At 42.1% G+C, this 17,416-nt stretch overlaps 3 protein-coding genes across 3 annotated transcripts; 2 read left to right on the top strand and 1 right to left on the bottom strand.

Annotated features, from left to right (window-relative positions):
• Positions 1-6,059: 6,059 nt before the first annotated feature.
• On the top strand, positions 6,060-7,948 carry BDR25DRAFT_356833 (uncharacterized protein; the record flags this gene model as incomplete). The annotated part of the gene is made up of 7 exons (XM_033695712.1): positions 6,060-6,092; positions 6,143-6,273; positions 7,291-7,409; positions 7,440-7,475; positions 7,506-7,768; positions 7,818-7,863; positions 7,923-7,948. 7 exons carry the CDS (start codon positions 6,060-6,062, stop codon positions 7,946-7,948), a joined length of 654 nt encoding a protein of 217 aa, XP_033545910.1.
• Positions 7,949-8,514: 566 nt separating this feature from the next.
• Positions 8,515-12,809, bottom strand: BDR25DRAFT_394477 (uncharacterized protein; the record flags this gene model as incomplete). Its single annotated transcript, XM_033698310.1, has 12 exons — positions 8,515-8,528; positions 8,567-8,689; positions 8,729-8,865; positions 8,891-8,975; positions 9,025-9,074; positions 9,212-9,278; positions 9,323-11,027; positions 11,081-12,336; positions 12,371-12,443; positions 12,525-12,544; positions 12,572-12,718; positions 12,761-12,809. The coding sequence occupies 12 exons, from the start codon at positions 12,807-12,809 to the stop codon at positions 8,515-8,517; spliced, it is 3,726 nt and encodes a 1,241-aa protein (XP_033545911.1).
• A 2,919-nt stretch (positions 12,810-15,728) lies between these two features.
• BDR25DRAFT_50937 (uncharacterized protein) lies at positions 15,729-16,630 on the top strand. The gene has a single exon (XM_033698681.1). It carries the CDS (start codon positions 15,909-15,911, stop codon positions 16,413-16,415), a length of 507 nt encoding a protein of 168 aa, XP_033545912.1. The 5' UTR covers positions 15,729-15,908; the 3' UTR covers positions 16,416-16,630.
• Positions 16,631-17,416: the final 786 nt, after the last annotated feature.

Raw genomic sequence — 17,416 nt, forward strand, 5'->3', positions numbered from 1 at the left:
ACATAATAAGTTCTAATGCACATATTAAAGCCACCCTTTATAAATAGTATAAATAAAAAAGTACCTAAGATAGACGCAGGTTTAACTAATACTAGTCTAAAATAACCTTAAAGATTGCCCTTATAACTAGTATCTATGTGTTAATAAGTACTGCCTAAAACACTAGTTAACTAAACATAAAGCTAGCTAGTAGCTATATAGAATTTAGGCAAGTAAACTTATAAACAACACGCTCCCTAGAATAGCATTAACTTATAAAATGCCTTAGTGTGCCTACTATAACACTAGAACTAAACACAAGTAAAAAACCTAGACAGAATGCAAAAACTAATTAGATTACATATTCTACTACTTTTAGTAAAGAGCCTATTAGTAAAATAACTAAATGCTGTATTACTATAAAATAGAAGACTAACACTGCACTATAGCAGAATGCATAATATAAGGTTATTAGAAATATAAAATATAAGCTAATTAAATTAAAAGCTACTATAAAAAAGCTTTTAAAGTAGAGAAGAATAATAGCATAGACTACCTAGAAGTTCCCTATAAACTCTAAACTCTTATTACTGTAAGACAAGAACTAGGCAGAAGCCTAACTATAGAAATTAACCTCTTCTGCCTAGGACAAAAATAGACAGGCTTTACACTAATAAACAGCAGTTACACCTTTACAGTAATTAACTCTACATAGGTTAACTAGAAATAAATACCCTTTAAAAGTAAAAAAAAACTTTTTAAAGTAACTCTAGTAAACACCTTATTAATTAAATATAAAGTAGGATAGATACAACTTAAGACTTATAAACTTATTATAAACGCTAAAGGAACTAATAACTAGATATCCTTTAACATTTTGCTTTTAAAAGAAAAGTATTAAGTAATACTTAAGTATAATTAGCTTTATAAGTATAACTTAATAATTAACTAGTAAACTATAACCTTTATAACAAAAAAAGACTACGCTAGAATAACATAGTTAGCCTACTATAACAACTTATGCACCTTCTACTAGTAAGTAAAAGAAAGAAGTAGATATTTCCTTAAAAAAAAAAAACTTAAAAAGTTCTCTTACTAAGAACTAAAGGCCTAAGCAGTCTATCTAATAAAGAAGAAACTAAAAAAAATATCTTTTAAAAAATTTTAAAAAAAAAAAGACCTTAATTAAGTAAAAATTTATAAAATTACTTATAAAATAAAAAACTTACTAGAAGAATATAAAAAGTATAAAGACATATTTAAAACTCTAGAAGACCTAGAAGAACTACCCCTACACTAGCTATAGGACTACGCTATTAATCTTAAACTAGAACTATAGCTAAAGGCTTATAAACTCTAACTACTAACTAAAGCCTAGAAGGACGCACTACAAGAATATATAGACAAGATGCTATTGCAAGGGCATATACAAAAAAGCAATAGCCTAGTAGCATTAGTAGTAGTCTTTACAAAAAAGAAAAATAGTAAAGTTAGAGTATGTTAAGACTACTAAACTCTAAATAATAATACTATAAAAAATTAGTACCCTTTTTTAATAATCTAAGATATTATAAACTAACTAAAAAGAACTAAGCACTTTACTAAGTTTAACATCTAGGACAGATTTAATAAAATAAAAATTAAATAAAGACATAAATAGATAACTACTTTTTAAACTTTTAAAAAACTATATAAATTACTTATTATGCTTTTTAAACTTACTAATGCACTTATAACTTTCTAAAGAGTTATTAACACAGCCTTAAATTTATACCTTAATATATTTATACTTATATACCTTAATAACATACTAGTATACATAAAGGTAAGCTAGGATAATTACATATCTAAAGTAAAACTTGTATTAGAATACCTTAGGCAATACAGTCTACACCTCTAGCTAAAAAAATGTAAATTTAATATATAAAAAACTAAGTATCTAGGATTTATTATAAACTAAGATTAAATAAAAATAGACCTAAAAAAGATAGCTAAAGTACTTAAATAGCCTATACCTAAATTTATTACTAAAATTAGAGGATTCCTTAGACTAACAGGTTATGTATAAAGAATAATTAAAAACTACTTTAAAATAGCGCTCCTACTTACTAATACTATAATAAAGGAAAAAGCATTACATAAGTTTTAGTAAATAACTAAAATAAATTAGTCTTTTAAAGAATTAAAGAAAATTATTACTAGTTACCTAGTTCTCTAGATATACAACCTAACTTTTAAAACTAAGGTACACACTAATGCCTTAAAACAAGCTAAAGGAGCAGCTTTTCTATAAAAATAAAAGGACAGCTATTAGCACCTAGTAGCATACTATTTAGCAAAGTTTGCCCTTACAAAATAAAAGTATACTATACTAGACAAAGAACTTAAAGCTATAGTTAACACTTATAGAAATTAAAAAATTAAATTATAAAGACTTAGATAATAATTTACTATTTATACTAACTATGCTAACTTAGTAACTTTTTTAATAATAAAGAAACTTTCTTTAATGCATGTATAATAAGTAATAAAGTTAGCATAGTTTAACTTTATTATTAAGCATGTCTCTAGAAGTAGCAATTAATAAGTAGATGTTTTTAGTAAACATTTTAACTACTTTAATAAATTAGAGAAAGACATAGAGAAGTTTATAATCTTTAAGAAAACTAACTAAGGTCTAATATATAACAGACTAGAACTAAAAAAATTAATTTGTTTTTTAATAATTATAAAACATAAATAAAAAAACTTTATTAAAGAATATTATAAAGCCTTAATGTTTAGGCACTCTAGAATAAAATTACTTTAAAAGAAAATAAAAAAAGTAATTTCTAAAGACATTTTATAATTAAAATACTTATGCACTAAGGTACTATAAGAATGTAACCTCTGCAATAAGAACAACTTCTAAAGACATAAACTATATAGATAACTTTAGCTAATTATAGCACCTAAACAGCTATAAACTATAATAATAATAGACTTTATAACAGAACTACTACTGTCTTAAGAACCTAGTATAGAAAGGCTTTGCAACATAATTATAATAATAGTTAATAAAACTACAAAGTTTGTTTTTATATAGGTAATAAAGAAAAGTATAACAGTAAAAAAATTTATGTTTAAAATAAAAAAAAATCTTTTTATAATTTATAAATGCCTATAGATTATTATCTTAAATAAAGATAAGCTTTTTACTAGCAAGTATTAGATAACTATAGTCTAACACTTTAAGATAACTTATAAACTTTCTACAGCCTATTACCTTTAAACAGATAGATAAATAGAATAAATAAACATAGAAATAAAAAAGTATCTATAAAAATACATCTTATATAAATAAACAAACTAGCCTAAATAGTTGCTAATAGCCTAGTTAGCTATTAACACTACACAGTCTACCTTAACTAAAATAACCTTATACAAAGCAAATTTTAGCTACCTCTACTAATATAAGCTCTCTAGGACCTAGCTAATAGATCTGCTAAAGGCTTTAAACTAAACAACATAACTATTAGAAATATATTAAAAGTTAAGTAAAAAAGCTTAGCTTATAGCTAAAGCTATAAAGGTATTAGTAAATTAACACTAGCAAACAGCACTAGAAATATACCCCTATAATTATATATATTTAAATACTATAAACCTTAAAAACTCTTAACTAGCATAGAAGATAGCTAAGAAATAAATAAAGCTTTATAGAGTTATCTAAACCTGCCTAGAAGCATATAAGCTTAAATTACTAAAAAACATAAAAATCTTCCTATAGTTCTATATTTCTAAGCTAGAACTAGCACCTAAAAATATCCTATTAGTAACTTAAAAATAAGATAAAAAAGAACTTAAATATAAAGTTAAAAAGATCTTAGATAAGGAAGAAAACTATTACTTAGTAAAGTAGGTAGAATACTTAACTTATAAAAACACTTAGAAACCTGCTACAAACCTATAGAACGCCTAGAAGGCGCTGTAGAAGTATTACTTACGCCTTTAAAATTAAACTAACTAGGCAAAAGTTCTTTAGACTAGAAAATATCCTTATTAACTAAAACTACTGCTGCATTAGTTAGCTGTAATGTAGAAAGCCTTTAACCCTTTAAGATAGGCTAAGGAGGAGAAAGACCTGCTGCTTTTGCCTTAAGCGCTTTAAGCTTATCTAGTAATAAGAGGTCTCTTTTTAAATACTTTACTCTTTAATTTTTTAATACTTTTAGTTATTTCTAAACTTGTTCCTGCTAAGCTATAAAAGACTAAAGACACTTTAGAGATTTAGCCTACTCTTACATCTCTCTTTCTTTCTTATTTATCTCTTTCTCTGCTGCTACCTCTAGCTCCCTACACAACTTTCTCTCTTTACGCTCTAAATAGTCCTAGGCTGCGTTAGAAATAAAAGCATTGTAATAACTACTTTTCTGCACACACTCTACGCACTTGTCTAAGGACAAGGACATCACGTAAGGTGTACTATGCAAACAGTAAGGACTATAGGGACGCATCTTTGTACAACAGTAGGGATTAAGACAAGCAATAGTACAAAGGCAATAATTAACAGCAGAAACACAAGAAACCTAACAAGGCATAGTTAAAAAGAATAAGCATACATTAGGCGTTCACAAAAGGACACGTACTAGCTAAAAAGAAGACCTAATGCTTACAACAGAAAGAACATAACAGCAAGGACGCTAACTAGGAGGGAAGCCTGTGTGTTACAGCTAATAAACAGGCTGTAAGGACTTAGCTTGCTATTGCACACAGCCCTAAGCACAACAGATAGAAGACAGTTAACCTTGCAATTAGCAGACCTTATAACTAAACAGAAAAGGAATAGCGTCATCTTATAGACAAATGCTTAGCAGAATGCACTGTCTAATAGGGACTAGAACATTGCAGGCAATGCAGGCGTTGCAGGCAGACGCAGGTGGTGCATGCAACGCATGCAACGCATGCAAACCCTATGTATATAGTCTTAATCCTAACTATAGTTAGAAGGTTGTAATTAACATTTAGTTTATTCTTTATAATAGACTAAGAAGCTTAAATCCTTTCTAATAAGAATTAAGCTGCCTTGTATATCTTGCAACATATATACCTCTAACCCTTGTCTACCTAACTGGTAACACCTAGCTACCCATACAGCTATAGGGACAAACCACAGCCTGCCTCCTAAATCCCGACTATCCCTCACTCTGCTCGACAGACTGTACACCTGATCCAGCTAAGTTCTCATCCCTTCTCTACTAAATACCACATAGGCTGTTGTACTTTGGAAATTACCATTTCTCCGAAGTAAGGATTGTAACAGATACATAGGTAGGTTCTATTACAAGACTTTAAGAGTTTATAGAGAGTACACTGCTGTGAGAGGTATCGAGCAGGAAACACAGGTCACAGAGAGGGAATGCAGGATAGGGGGGGTAACGAGAGTAAACCTTAGGGTCGGAGGCAGAGGTACGGAGGCCGAGGAGCCTATATACCCTGTGCCAAGCCCTTAGGGTACTCAGGGGTTGGATAGCTGTAACATAACCGTGACAACTGCTTAATCTATAAAGCAGAGCTAGGATGACTGTAAGTCTAGAATAGCCTTTACAGAGCAGAGTCCGCTTCATTAGAGCGTTAGAAGCATACAGGTTAGTTATAAGTATTATTTTTATCTATAGCCTACGCCTTTTAATAAATTAAATCTATAAAGTTAACTGTTAAAGCAAGCTGTTTACAACATTAACCTTAATCTTAGCCCTAGCAAACACACCGCTATTTGTGGCTAGACTAGAAGGTATAACTCTCTCTACAAACATGTTTTTAAATCTAATGCTTAGAATAAAAAGTAAATTCTTCTAAGTCTACTTCTTCGCTTGCATAAACTAACTAAAGAGGTGGTTTTAATTAACAGTATTTATGTTAGAGATGTCCTACCCGTGTCAGATATGCGCACCTACTGTCAAGACAGGAGGAACGCTTGACGAAAGCTGCTACATAGTACGAGAAATAAGCTCGAACAGTATGTTGCTGCAAATTGCTGCATGTTGCAGCAAATTGCAGCATTTTGCAGCATGTTGCAGCATTTTACAGCATTTTGCAGCATGTTGCAGCAAATTGCAGCACGTTGCAAGCTGGTCGCGCATAGGGCAAGTGCGCGAGGGACTCGGATCGGCAAAACAAAAAGCCGAGCAACACGAGTAGAGCAGAAAAAGGATCGATAAATCAAGACAATCAATCACGATCCCATACATCATATCCAAACCCATCATTCATCTCAGGAAGCCCAGAAACAGTGTTTCAATCTGACAACCCGCTGTTATCTGTTATTAGAATATTAACGTTAGCTAGGAGGCTGTAAGGCCGAGATGGCGCTTACGTGCGACGGGTATATATACTATTCTGTACGCAATAATTAACCGTTGGTTGATTATTCGCACCTTTTTGGTTGTATTGGCGCAGTGGTACAGAGCTCCGTCCTTACAGAGGCTATCTATCCTACTAGAACGTTACAATCTCATCTAGACCTAGACAAAAATCACAGTAATACAACAATAATATTAGTATTAGTTAAGTTTAGTCTGGCAAACTTCTAGGAGCTTAAGAAGGCTATGGCTTTTGCACCTATTTTAAGCAGAGAGGCACAGTTGCTGTCGCTTGTGCATGCTGCCCTTAGTCGCTAACATTGTGCCTTGCATTGCGGCGTTCTATTGCTAAACAAAGCAACAAGCAGGCTTAATAGGGAAACAGAGGATTTAGTATTTTATGTGCTAGCAGATAAGTTTAAGGGTTGGACAATTCTTTGTGTCGTGCATAAAATATATTTGCTACATTATGCTAGCAGAGTTATCAGCATTTAAGATAGACAGGTCTTTAAAGATCAAAGGATTGAAGAGGCTTTTTAACGCAAAAGAACTATCCTTTTCGTACGACTTGTATTCAGACGCTATTATGTAATAGCAAACTGCAAATGCAACTACCTTTACAAGGATGTAACATAAATACCATAATTGCTACATGATTCTACAGGCTGAATGAGTCTATCATCTCTGAATTTCCTAAAATGAGTCTTAATAAGTATATTAGTTAGTCCCACGGATCCTGTGCTGCCTTATTTCAAATCAACACACGCGGTTGTACACAAAGGTTTTAGATTGTTAAAGATAAAGCCTTACCCTGCACACATCCACCTCTTTCTATGCCCTAAAACGTTCTATAGTCGACTTGCTCACCTTCTAACTTTTTACATGTATCATTAGCGGGGCATCTTTCATGTATATTGACTGTATGCTACATGGGTCTAACTAGTCTTAGGCTAAGAATGGGCTGCTCTAGCCATTCATCCGTTCTCTGCCAGAACATGGATACTTTCTCCATTTATTTTTGCCGAGAATTTGAGAACGCTCATGCTTTAATTCGCTTTGTCTACGCTGAGATTCTTGATCATGACTCTAGTGTGCTTTAGATTTCTCTCCGTTCGTTAGTGATGACCAGCTTTTCCGTTGCCGATGCGGTCAACAGTAAGTAGCAAGACATGAGGCGTTATGAAGAAAGGGAAGGAAAAGATTCTACCTCTCTTAAACTTCCCTATTCTCGTCTGCACTTCATTCCTTCCCACAACCCCGCTCTCTTCCGCCCATCCTCAACTCCCACGAACAAAGTAAACACCCGCGATACGACACTTCGGATTCTGGCATTCATGTTCTGCCTGTGGATATGGCGATTGATTCCATTCCGCGGCTCTTTTTCTCCAGCACAACGGGTGCATTTCCACCATAGACATTCCATTGACATTAAGAGATCTAGTATCGGAGTATGGATGCGGGCGTAGGTTGTAAGAACGGAGGGGTGGATGAATGGAGGGGAATGGGGAAAATTATGGGGAGGATAATGTTGTCGGGGATGGTCGTGAGAATATTTCAGCCTTTTTAGTAGTGGGAAAATTTGTCGTGATGTGATGTAACAAGGGTGCAGCGTTTCCATCAGGAAGTAGTACGATTCGACTCAGGCTTTCTAGACAAGTTACGTCTCACTTATTATATACTTTTGTTTGCTTGACCTAACAGTAGGGGTTAATACAATTAAGTTATAGTTTAATTAAAGCTACTTATACTTCTTAACTTTTTACTAAAAGTTACAACATAACTGTTAAAGCTTTTAGAGTAGCAGAGTCCCCCTTACTTTTAATATAGCACATAAGGTTATTTAATTTACTAAAAATAACTTTATAACGTAGCTAGTTCTTCTAGAGTTGCAAAGCTTTAATTATAAAGCCTAAAAGATAATTATAGTTATAAGTAACTATCCTTTTCCCCCTGCTAAAGGCTCTGTGCTATCTCCCTATACAAGGGACTGTTATCTTTTGCTATAATAAGGTCATCTAAGGTTGTTGTAGTACAAGGCAAGCTCTAAGGCTACACTAACACGTAAATAGTGGCACAAACACGCTCCTCTAGCCCTCACGCGCGTTAGAGACTGCAAGCTTAAAAAAGTCTACCTTAATTATATACTGCTTACTTTTTAGCCTTATTAATTAAATTGTAACAGTTAAAAATGTAGTTACGTTTGTTTGCCTCACGTGATTGTAGGTGGAGCAAAGTATCAATCGTACTACTTCCTGTTGGAAACGCTGCAAGGGTGAGACAGTTTGAATGATAGATGCCGGTGAGTTGTCGTAATTGAAATTGTAACCTACGCCGAAAGTCCTTGCTTGAAAGCGGAGGTGGGATGTGCACTGCGATTGGTGTTATGTATGCATGTGTGTATGTTCAACCTAGTGAAGGAACTTCGCCGGCTGGCCACGTAGGGTGATACGCTAACCGCGGGGTCAGAAATTTTCGTACCTGTGTGAATGCCATATTTGCAACGAGCGCGGAAATTGAGTGGAAGTGATAGAAAGTTGGGTCAGGCCTTTAAGCTTGTAAGTGGAGGGCACTCGGGAGATTGGAAAGCGGTGAAGGGGTTGCACGTGATAGCGCGAAATTCTCGTGTCGCCTCAGCGGCCGCGAGGCAAATCATGTCTAATCGTGTCTAATGCAGTGAGAACATCAAAAATATATCAGAACATACAAAATATAAGATTGGGTTCAGTCCCAGATGAGTTACCTAGGGTCGAAAGGCTGGGTCACGTGAATTTGTCCTACACCAATAAAGATCGTAACATGTCTTATTCTATATACTACCTGTTCTGAATGCGCTTCTGCAACAAGCCTGTTCTATAATTAGCATATGTTCATGATATCCCATTGACCTTCACGTTAAACATGCACTCGGGCTTCCCTTCTCCATGCGCTCGCTCCCACCTATCACCATCTTCAGTAAAGCTGTCCCCGAACCCCACCCCTCCACCTACTCTCTCTCCACACACAACAAATGCTCAATTCCTCGCACCATTTCTGCACCATCCAGTCCTCAACTTCCTTCTCCACCACTGGCACAATCTCCAACCCAAACTCCTCACCATCATCATCCACCATTTCCCCCATATCGCAACCACCGAAACTATTAAGTCCACCTCGTGTCTCAATCCTCTCGCCCCTCGCCTTAAGCACGGCCTTCCACTCCCTGAGCTGTTTCTGCGACGCCTTGTGATACACTCGAATCGGTGTTTGGGTATTGAGGAACGCCGTGAAGTCTTCAAGAATAATGGGGTCGTAGAGAAGAATTTTTTCGTGCCAGGTGGGATGGTTGGGGTTTGTGCTTGGAGGCAGACCCTGAACGGTTTGAGTAATGTTTTGGAATAGGTTGGTTCTTACATGATCCCACTTTAATAGCAAGCGTGGGGCTTTGAAGACAGGGACGGGTGATATAGTCGTGTTAAGCTTAGATTGAGAGGGTTGGAGTTCGAGGGGAGGCGAGTTGACTAGTTTGCGGACTCGGGGTGGGGTGGGAGAGAGCGCTTCGTCGTCTTCTGAGTCCTTGATTTCTTCGATGTTGGCAAATCTTTTCGTAACTCTTGGGGGTGTGTCTGGTGGGTGTGTTGCTGACTTCCATTTTTTTGATGGAGATTTCTTAGGTGGGGTTGGTCGCTGCTGTGGTGGTGCGGATTGTGACTTAGGAGGACGGCCTCGCCGTTTCTTTGGTGAGCCAGTTGAGGTGGCGGGAGTAGGTAACGGCCCAGGGGAGCGTAGAGGAGGAATAGATTGTGTAGAAGGTAGGAAGTCGTCGATGTCGAGGAAACTGGAGTTGGTCTGCTGATTAGATGGTGGTGCCTCCATTGTGTACTTATCGATATCGTGGAACAATAGGTCATGCGTATCTTCCTCGAGGGAATCCTTTATCTTCTCGCGAGGGTTCGAGTCAGACGGAGGAGTTGGTAAGTCAGACGAGATGGCGGTTGCTGCTGGAGGAGGCTTGAAGTTGTCAATGTCGGCAAAGGAAGTGTCTGGATCATCGACTGTGTTATCCATCGGTAAAGGGAGGGCTTGTCTGTGATCTGGTTCGAGAATGTAGACGTCGTTCTGCCTCTCGAGAAGCTGGCCCTCTTCATCTCGCGCGCTGGCAGCCCATAAACCCTGTCTCCCTTGAATCTTGCCTAATCTTGGTCCAAGCGACAAAGTACTGGACTTGTTGCCCAGAGCGACACCCGGCAAAATATCGACATGTTGCTCTGACTCTCGAATGGCTTGTTGAATCTCTCGAATGAAGCTGGGCGACTCTTGTCTTGCCAATTGACTCGATGTGCCGAAGAGAATGTCTTGTTTGTTCACCCGCAAGACAGCAGAGGTGGGGCTGAGGAGCTTGTCGGCTACTATTTTAGGTTTGGCGGCGGTCTTGGCGGACACTTTTTTCGACCTCGACTCTCCCTTCTCGGATGCAGACTTCGAAGAGGATCGTTTGCGGGCCGGGTTTGCTGAGGAATGGCGTGCGAGAGTATCGTTAAGAGGGATTTTCTTCGTTGTTGCGCGAGGCTCGAAGAATTCGCTGGTGACGGCGGGACCTGCAGTTGGCTCTTTTTGGGCGTATTGACCAATGACGAGGTCTGTGATTGTCCTCGGTTTCTTTTTGGGTGCCTTGCCCTTCTCTGGAGACGTTAGGCGTGAGCTGGATTGGTTTGCGGGCACATCGACAAGCTTTGAACGTAATTAGTCACGGGCCTGGGGTAAGAGTAACCCTGTCTGCTTACCTCAACTCTCCTCTTTTTGGTAGCTTTTAGAACTTCGGATGGCAGTGGTTTCGATTTCGTTGCAGGCTGTAGCTCTGTGTGCGCGTAGGTAAAGCTTGACAGCAGGTCGGTGAAATGATCCGTTCTGGTATTCATGATCAGGGGGTTGTTTTCTTTCATAGCTATGTCTGTGAAATCCTGTGGAGCGCCCGTATCCTCCGCAGGCGTCCAATCTCGCCTCCGTCGAATTGCCTCCTCGAGATCAAGCCCTGGATTCTCAACATTGGGAGGTCTCTGCTTCTGTGTTGCTGCTTTACTAGATCGAGGGGTGGAGGGAACATCCCAAATCGAACTGTCTTCAGGATGAGCAATCGGTGAACGAGATTCTGTGCCAGTATCGCAGTGCGGCAGCTTCTCGCTCGACGCCCCGACTTTACGAGTCTTCTTAGCTCGCGGTTTCTTCGGTTTTGCCAGCGTCTCGTCGTCTCCCAATTTCTCCGACTTCGCTCGCGGCTTTCTCGATTTGGTGGTCTTGGCTTTCGGCGCAAGAGGCTGGAGATGGCTCGGTAGGGACTCGAGGTGGCTTGTAGGGGGGGGATCCGCGAAATATGCTGACGTTGTGAGTGCATCCCGGGTTCTTGCGTTGTGCGTGCTCCCGTCCTTGCCCGCCTGGGTTTTCCGCGCCCTCGGTTTCTTGGGCTTGGGTTTAGCACCATCTCCCGCCGCCGTAGTCGTTGTAGATTGCTTCGCCTGCTTTTGGGGAGAGGAATCTACCTTCTCTAAAACCTGTAGCGAGTTCCGCCTTGAATATGCACGTCGAGCTTCGGTGAATTCGTCGTCTGGCTGGAGGTTGAAGTGGTGCGACTTGACAAGACTGGCAGCTGTGGCAAACCCCTTTGCAGCCCCGCCAGGGACTGTAGTAGTGCCAGGGCCCGATTTTAACGCGCCAACTGACACTTTCTTTGGACTCCCCAGCGGAGAGAGTGCTGTGGGCGAGTATGCTGCCATCTTGGCGCGTCGCTGGTGTTTTGGAGGGGTCATATTGGTCGCCGCTAAGCCGCCGCTTACAAGGGGCGGCGACGAGAGGAGAACAAGGTCGAAGGTCGCCGCCATTGCTGTCGCTGCACCATGTGGAAACTCGTCTGGATGCCAAAGTGAGGGGAAAGATCGGGGTGTGACGCGTTGGTTGGCCGTTGCGGAGCAGAAGGTGGTGATATGGTTGCTCCGCATTTGCTGGCTGGAAGGAAGCGCAGGCCCTGGTCGAGCCGCCCTCAACACTAACAACTCCATCCAACATTCAACCCCTCTCACTCGCCCACCAGCAGCGTCCCCAAACCCTCATGTCGTGGGCTTCGACTGGCCCTTCTTTGTCGTACAGCTCTCTCTTCCCCCCTCCCGTCCCCGTATTCATTCCTTTAAAATAGAGGGGGTGGGGGTTTTATGTTTTATTGTATTTTTCACTGACCTGATGTTCTCGCTTGCCTTCTCAGGGGTCCCGGACCTCGAGGTCACGGGTTTCCTGCAGTCTCCCGCCCACACCCTCAACACGCCCACGCCATCGTAATACTATCGGAGTAAGCTCATACTCCCCCTCGACAGCTTCAGAAGCACCAGGGGATGGTCCTCGAGACCATTTCTGATACGGTTCGGCGACCTCACCTTCGTCGAATGTGCGTTGCCCTTCTGGTCACACTTACTCACCCACCCGCTCTCGCCCCTCTACACCCGCGATTTGGCTCGGAAATAGCATCCCACGTCTCTCGCTTGCTTCACGATGCATAGCAAGTATTGCGGCGTCCTCTCCTTGATAGATTTCAAGGGCATTATCATCGCCGATATCGTGGGTCTTCCCTGTTCTCCTGCACAGCTTAGCCGCCATTTCCCTTCCTCCCCAGCCTCAAAGCCTTCAACAACTCGCAGCACGACAAGATTTCGCCTTGCTTGACTGCTCCACGCATGAAAAGACCTTCTACAGCCGCTTTTGTGCGACTGCCGGCTCCTCGAATGTGACCTGTAGCTTCGAACCAACTTGCTTTCTCACCTAGTCCCTCGGCCACTGTGAACTCTACAACCGCATTCCGCTACCCCAGCAGGATCTGGTGGCAGTCGCATCGGCATGCGAGAACGAGCAGGACGCTTCTGCTCTTCCTTGTTCTCTCAATATCGACAACCCCTTAGCGCCGAGTCATCGCCATCCTTGACTTCAAAGACCTGCGAGCCTGTCGGTTTAAGAACGGAACCTAGACGGCTAGGTAGATCTAATGGCTTGTCTTCGCCATAACAAATACCGACAGCAACTTTTGATAGGTCTCCCTCAACGGCGCCTGGGATGCGCGCACGTGCCCACGGCGTCCAATCCTTGGCCTTGAGGTCTTCTCTACGATCATGACTGCCATGTCCAAAGCTTCAACGGCAGCCACATTATCGATATTGATGGCTGGTCCTGGGCTCGACGCTGATGAACAAGAAATCAACGTCGACAACATCTTCTGCCATTCGCACGGGCTCATTAACCTAAGCTGCTGCTCGACTCCGACATTCCTGCCGTTATCGGCTTCGATCATGACAACTCTTCGGTTTCAACACCTGTCCTCTCCGAACACCATATATCTAGGTCACGAGATTTGTCTTCACATCCCACTGTCATCCACCTCTTAGAGCGTGCTCACTTCCTTTCTGTCGCTTCTTATCTTGTCTTCCTACCACGCCATCATTATCTTCCTCAAGTGCAGGCGCTGCATACATCGTTGTTCTGGGTTGGACAAGTAAAAATGCAACACGACCACTTCGTTGGAGCGCATTTCGGTAAACCAGCATATTCCTCTCGACACCTTCATCGTTGGCCATCGTGCCTGGTCCTGATCCCGACTCGCAACAAACATTCGCTGGATAAATCGTCAAGGGTCTTAGCGAAGGGTGCATCGAACGCTCGTTATGGGCTTGCTCTCATCGACGAAACCATACCATCGTAGCAATTGAAATCGATAGCAAACGGGCATCCTCGCCATCAGTTTCAGCCTGTACGCCCACTTGATCGAGAATGGTACACTCGATAGTGACAAGGACGCGATGTCTGGTAGGTTCCAACAAATTGCTACCATATTTCGTAACATCATAGTTTTTTTTGGACAGCCAGTTCCGGTAGTCGCCAAAGCGTGGCTGAGTAGTGGACGCCAATGGTGTCGATGACCCTGATCTCGGAGCCGGTAGACTTGGGCCTACCAACGAATAAATCAAGTGGGGTGGAAGTCACGAGTGCTTGAAGTGGCATTCATACGACTGTTGCTGCAGCTGGCTACTAAGAAAATGTCAGGTGGCCTTTCTGCTGCTGTTGTAGCTGGAAAGCGAGGTTTCTATTGGTGGCCGGGCAGTAGTGTGTTTTGGTGAAGCATGGAAGCTCTTGCTCAAAGAAAAGAAGACGTCGAGGCTGACTGTGACATTTCCTTTGGTAGACATCCACTACTCTCTTTACCCTCCTTAGGGCCGCCATATGGCAAACGGAATTAACGGTACGCGGGTCGTGGTGGTCTTCCCACCATGCCATTTGGCATTAGCAAAGACACAACTACCTTCCGCAGCGCCAGAGAATCGATTGGCCATTCAGTTGTGCTGTTGGTCGGCAAATTGGAGGGAAATGGCCATTCGGTGGTATTTCGAGGTCCAAGCAAGCTCGCCGATCATGAGATTCAGAATATTCTCCGAGCATTTATTGATAAACGGACTGAGATGTGCCATTCATCACAGCATTACCAGGGTGTTAGCACAGCAAAGATATTCAGTTCTGCAGCCGAGTCGAGAAGACTTCTTCCCCCCTGCCTCGTTCGCGTTTGGGACGAGAATGGCCTCGCCGAATTCCCCCCGATATCTTCCGATCAGTTTTCACTACCAAAGCTTCAACGGAACGAGGATCTCTTTCTTCGTTGGAGTTTGAGGCCTTGTCCGAGTCCTAGGATATACCAAATCAACTCAATACTTTCGCCAGTCAGACCGCAGCAGAAACTAAAACGGCAGACCCCCCCCTCTCGCCAATGTTAGTGTCTTCGATCTTGAGTGTGCAAATCTAATCACGCCATCATCCATTGGCTTAACGTTCGGATAGTTGACACCCTTTTCTTCTCTTTGGTCTTTGGATTGATCGCGATTTCCTTCTACCTGACCTCCATGACCTTTTCCTTGTGTAGTCTGGATAGAAGGACAGTCTACGGCCTAAACTTGTTAACATTTCGTCCTGACCGAAGACTTTCCGGATTCGTAGAAATGTTCCCGAACGTTAGGACTTGTTCTTCTCCAATTTAAGGTGGAATCACACCCTTGGGACCTTCAGCTCAGCCTCAGGAACCTCCAATTGAGCTGGAGTTCGTAGATACTAGGCTCCGACGTCTTGGTCCATCTTATGTCTAATTTGATTACCGTTACGAAGAGAAGTACTTCCAACCTCAGGAAATGTGTACAGCTTGAATACCTTGTCCGCCTATACCCTCGCTCACTTCGACGGATAAAGCAGTGAGGTGCTGAGCGGTTGCAGCGGTAACAACTTCAATCCGCAACGGTCGTGCGGACTTCTCAAGGCACCCAATCCAACGACTCTAACCTATTTCTCGTGGCCTAGGACAATCTCGGGCGTGTTTGACTGCAAGATTATATAACGGTAACAAGCTCCTGCAAGTTTCACTCTCAATCATCGACTTCGCACACAGGCGAATCCGTCGTCTGCACAACAGGAACATTGTTCGCAGATTAGCCCATGTATGGCCCGGCATAATGGCGTGGATACAATGTCCGGATTCTCGCCCGTACGGAAAATACCCCAGAATATGATGTTACCCGACGTATCTGCCACCTCTTATCCATGGACACTGCTAAGGATATCCTGCAACTACGAGCAATTGGATTTGACAAAAGGGGGAAGCACCACAGTTTCCTCGGGGTCATTGGTTTCGGTCCTCCATTCTCTGGTGACTTGTCGACATATTTGGCAAATCTCTCATGGTTAATCGCACGCTACTTTTCTCTCCAGCGAATCGTGGTAGTGAAGGAGGGGAGGCGAAGGAGGGAAGCCCGGGTGCGTTTGCTTACACCCCTTCATTCGCCCAACAGTCACCGCCACGGTTGCTGGAGTATCAGTCGTCGAGAAACGCATTGCGATCAAGTCCATCTAAGCCTTAGTCATCTCAATCGTAGCGACAACTACCACTCTGCTCAGATATCCGACTTACGAATTGAGTTTCCCGGGCGTTGCCTTGCAGGGCTATTGGGTGTCGTCGAACGAGAACCAAGTAATTTGGTGAACCACACCTTGGCCACCTGGAACACGACGAAGGGTTACAGGCGTGGAGCCTCTGCGAAATGTCCTTAACCCCCCTGAGCTGTCTTCTGGGCTCTTTTGTTCTTTTATTCTAAACCAGAGATTATCTGGTGGTCATGGTATGTCCACCTGCCCTGTTCCTTGTGGAATGTCAAGTATTTCCTGGCGAGGACCCACAAAGCATGGGGATGGCGTTGCCAGCACCGGTGGGTAGCTATCGCCTTCGATCTATTTGGGTCGCATAATGAGAGTCTAGGCGTGATATTTGGCGCCCTGGTAGTCTTCGAAGGGCTGCTCGAATAACTCCATTACCTCGAGGATGACGAAGATTGACTGCCGCGGGCGGCGACTATTAAGTTAAAAAGACTTGGGTTTTGAATCCTCCACCAGCTTTCCAAGTGATACACCCTGGGACGTGGGCCAGGAGAGCGAACAAGGCTTTAATGTCAAAGTCAGGTAGAGGTGCCGAAATTCAGACACCATGAGCTTCCTAAGCGGTCACTTTGATCGGAGAGGCGCCCGAATCCTTCATTGGGTGGGTACTTCAAAGGGTCGCACCGAGCGGGTGACACTTGAGTATAAAATGCTTCTCGAGGTTCATTGGGCCGATCAGTCGTTGTTGAGCATGTCCTATTCCCCCAGCTTTGTTATTAAATGTCCAATTGCGAAATCCGTTAGCCAGCTGAGGTCCTGTAACTAGCTGTGCGTTTGAAGCGAATACACCGGTGCAGCCCATTTGCGAGGATGCAATCCATTACCATCTGCCAGAATCGGGGCGGTGGTAATCACACCCTGCTGCGCATAGGGTATAGCTACAAGCGATAGCAAGACGCCACGATATCCTCATTATCCGTCAACTGTTGCTGACCATATCGATATGTGTCGGGATCCGGAACCCCGAATAGAACCACTTGAAGAAGTCTGAGTGTCTTCATGCTGTTGTCGCATGGAGAAATACAATGATAACCATCCAGTTTAGTGTGGTCTTTTTCTGCACTTTGTTGGTCATTTCAACTAGACTTCCAGTTGAATTGAATCAAGCTCGGGCAGCC

This window comes from Lindgomyces ingoldianus, assembly GCF_010093535.1.
Source record: "Lindgomyces ingoldianus strain ATCC 200398 unplaced genomic scaffold BDR25scaffold_22, whole genome shotgun sequence".
NCBI lineage: Eukaryota > Fungi > Ascomycota > Dothideomycetes > Pleosporales > Lindgomycetaceae > Lindgomyces > Lindgomyces ingoldianus.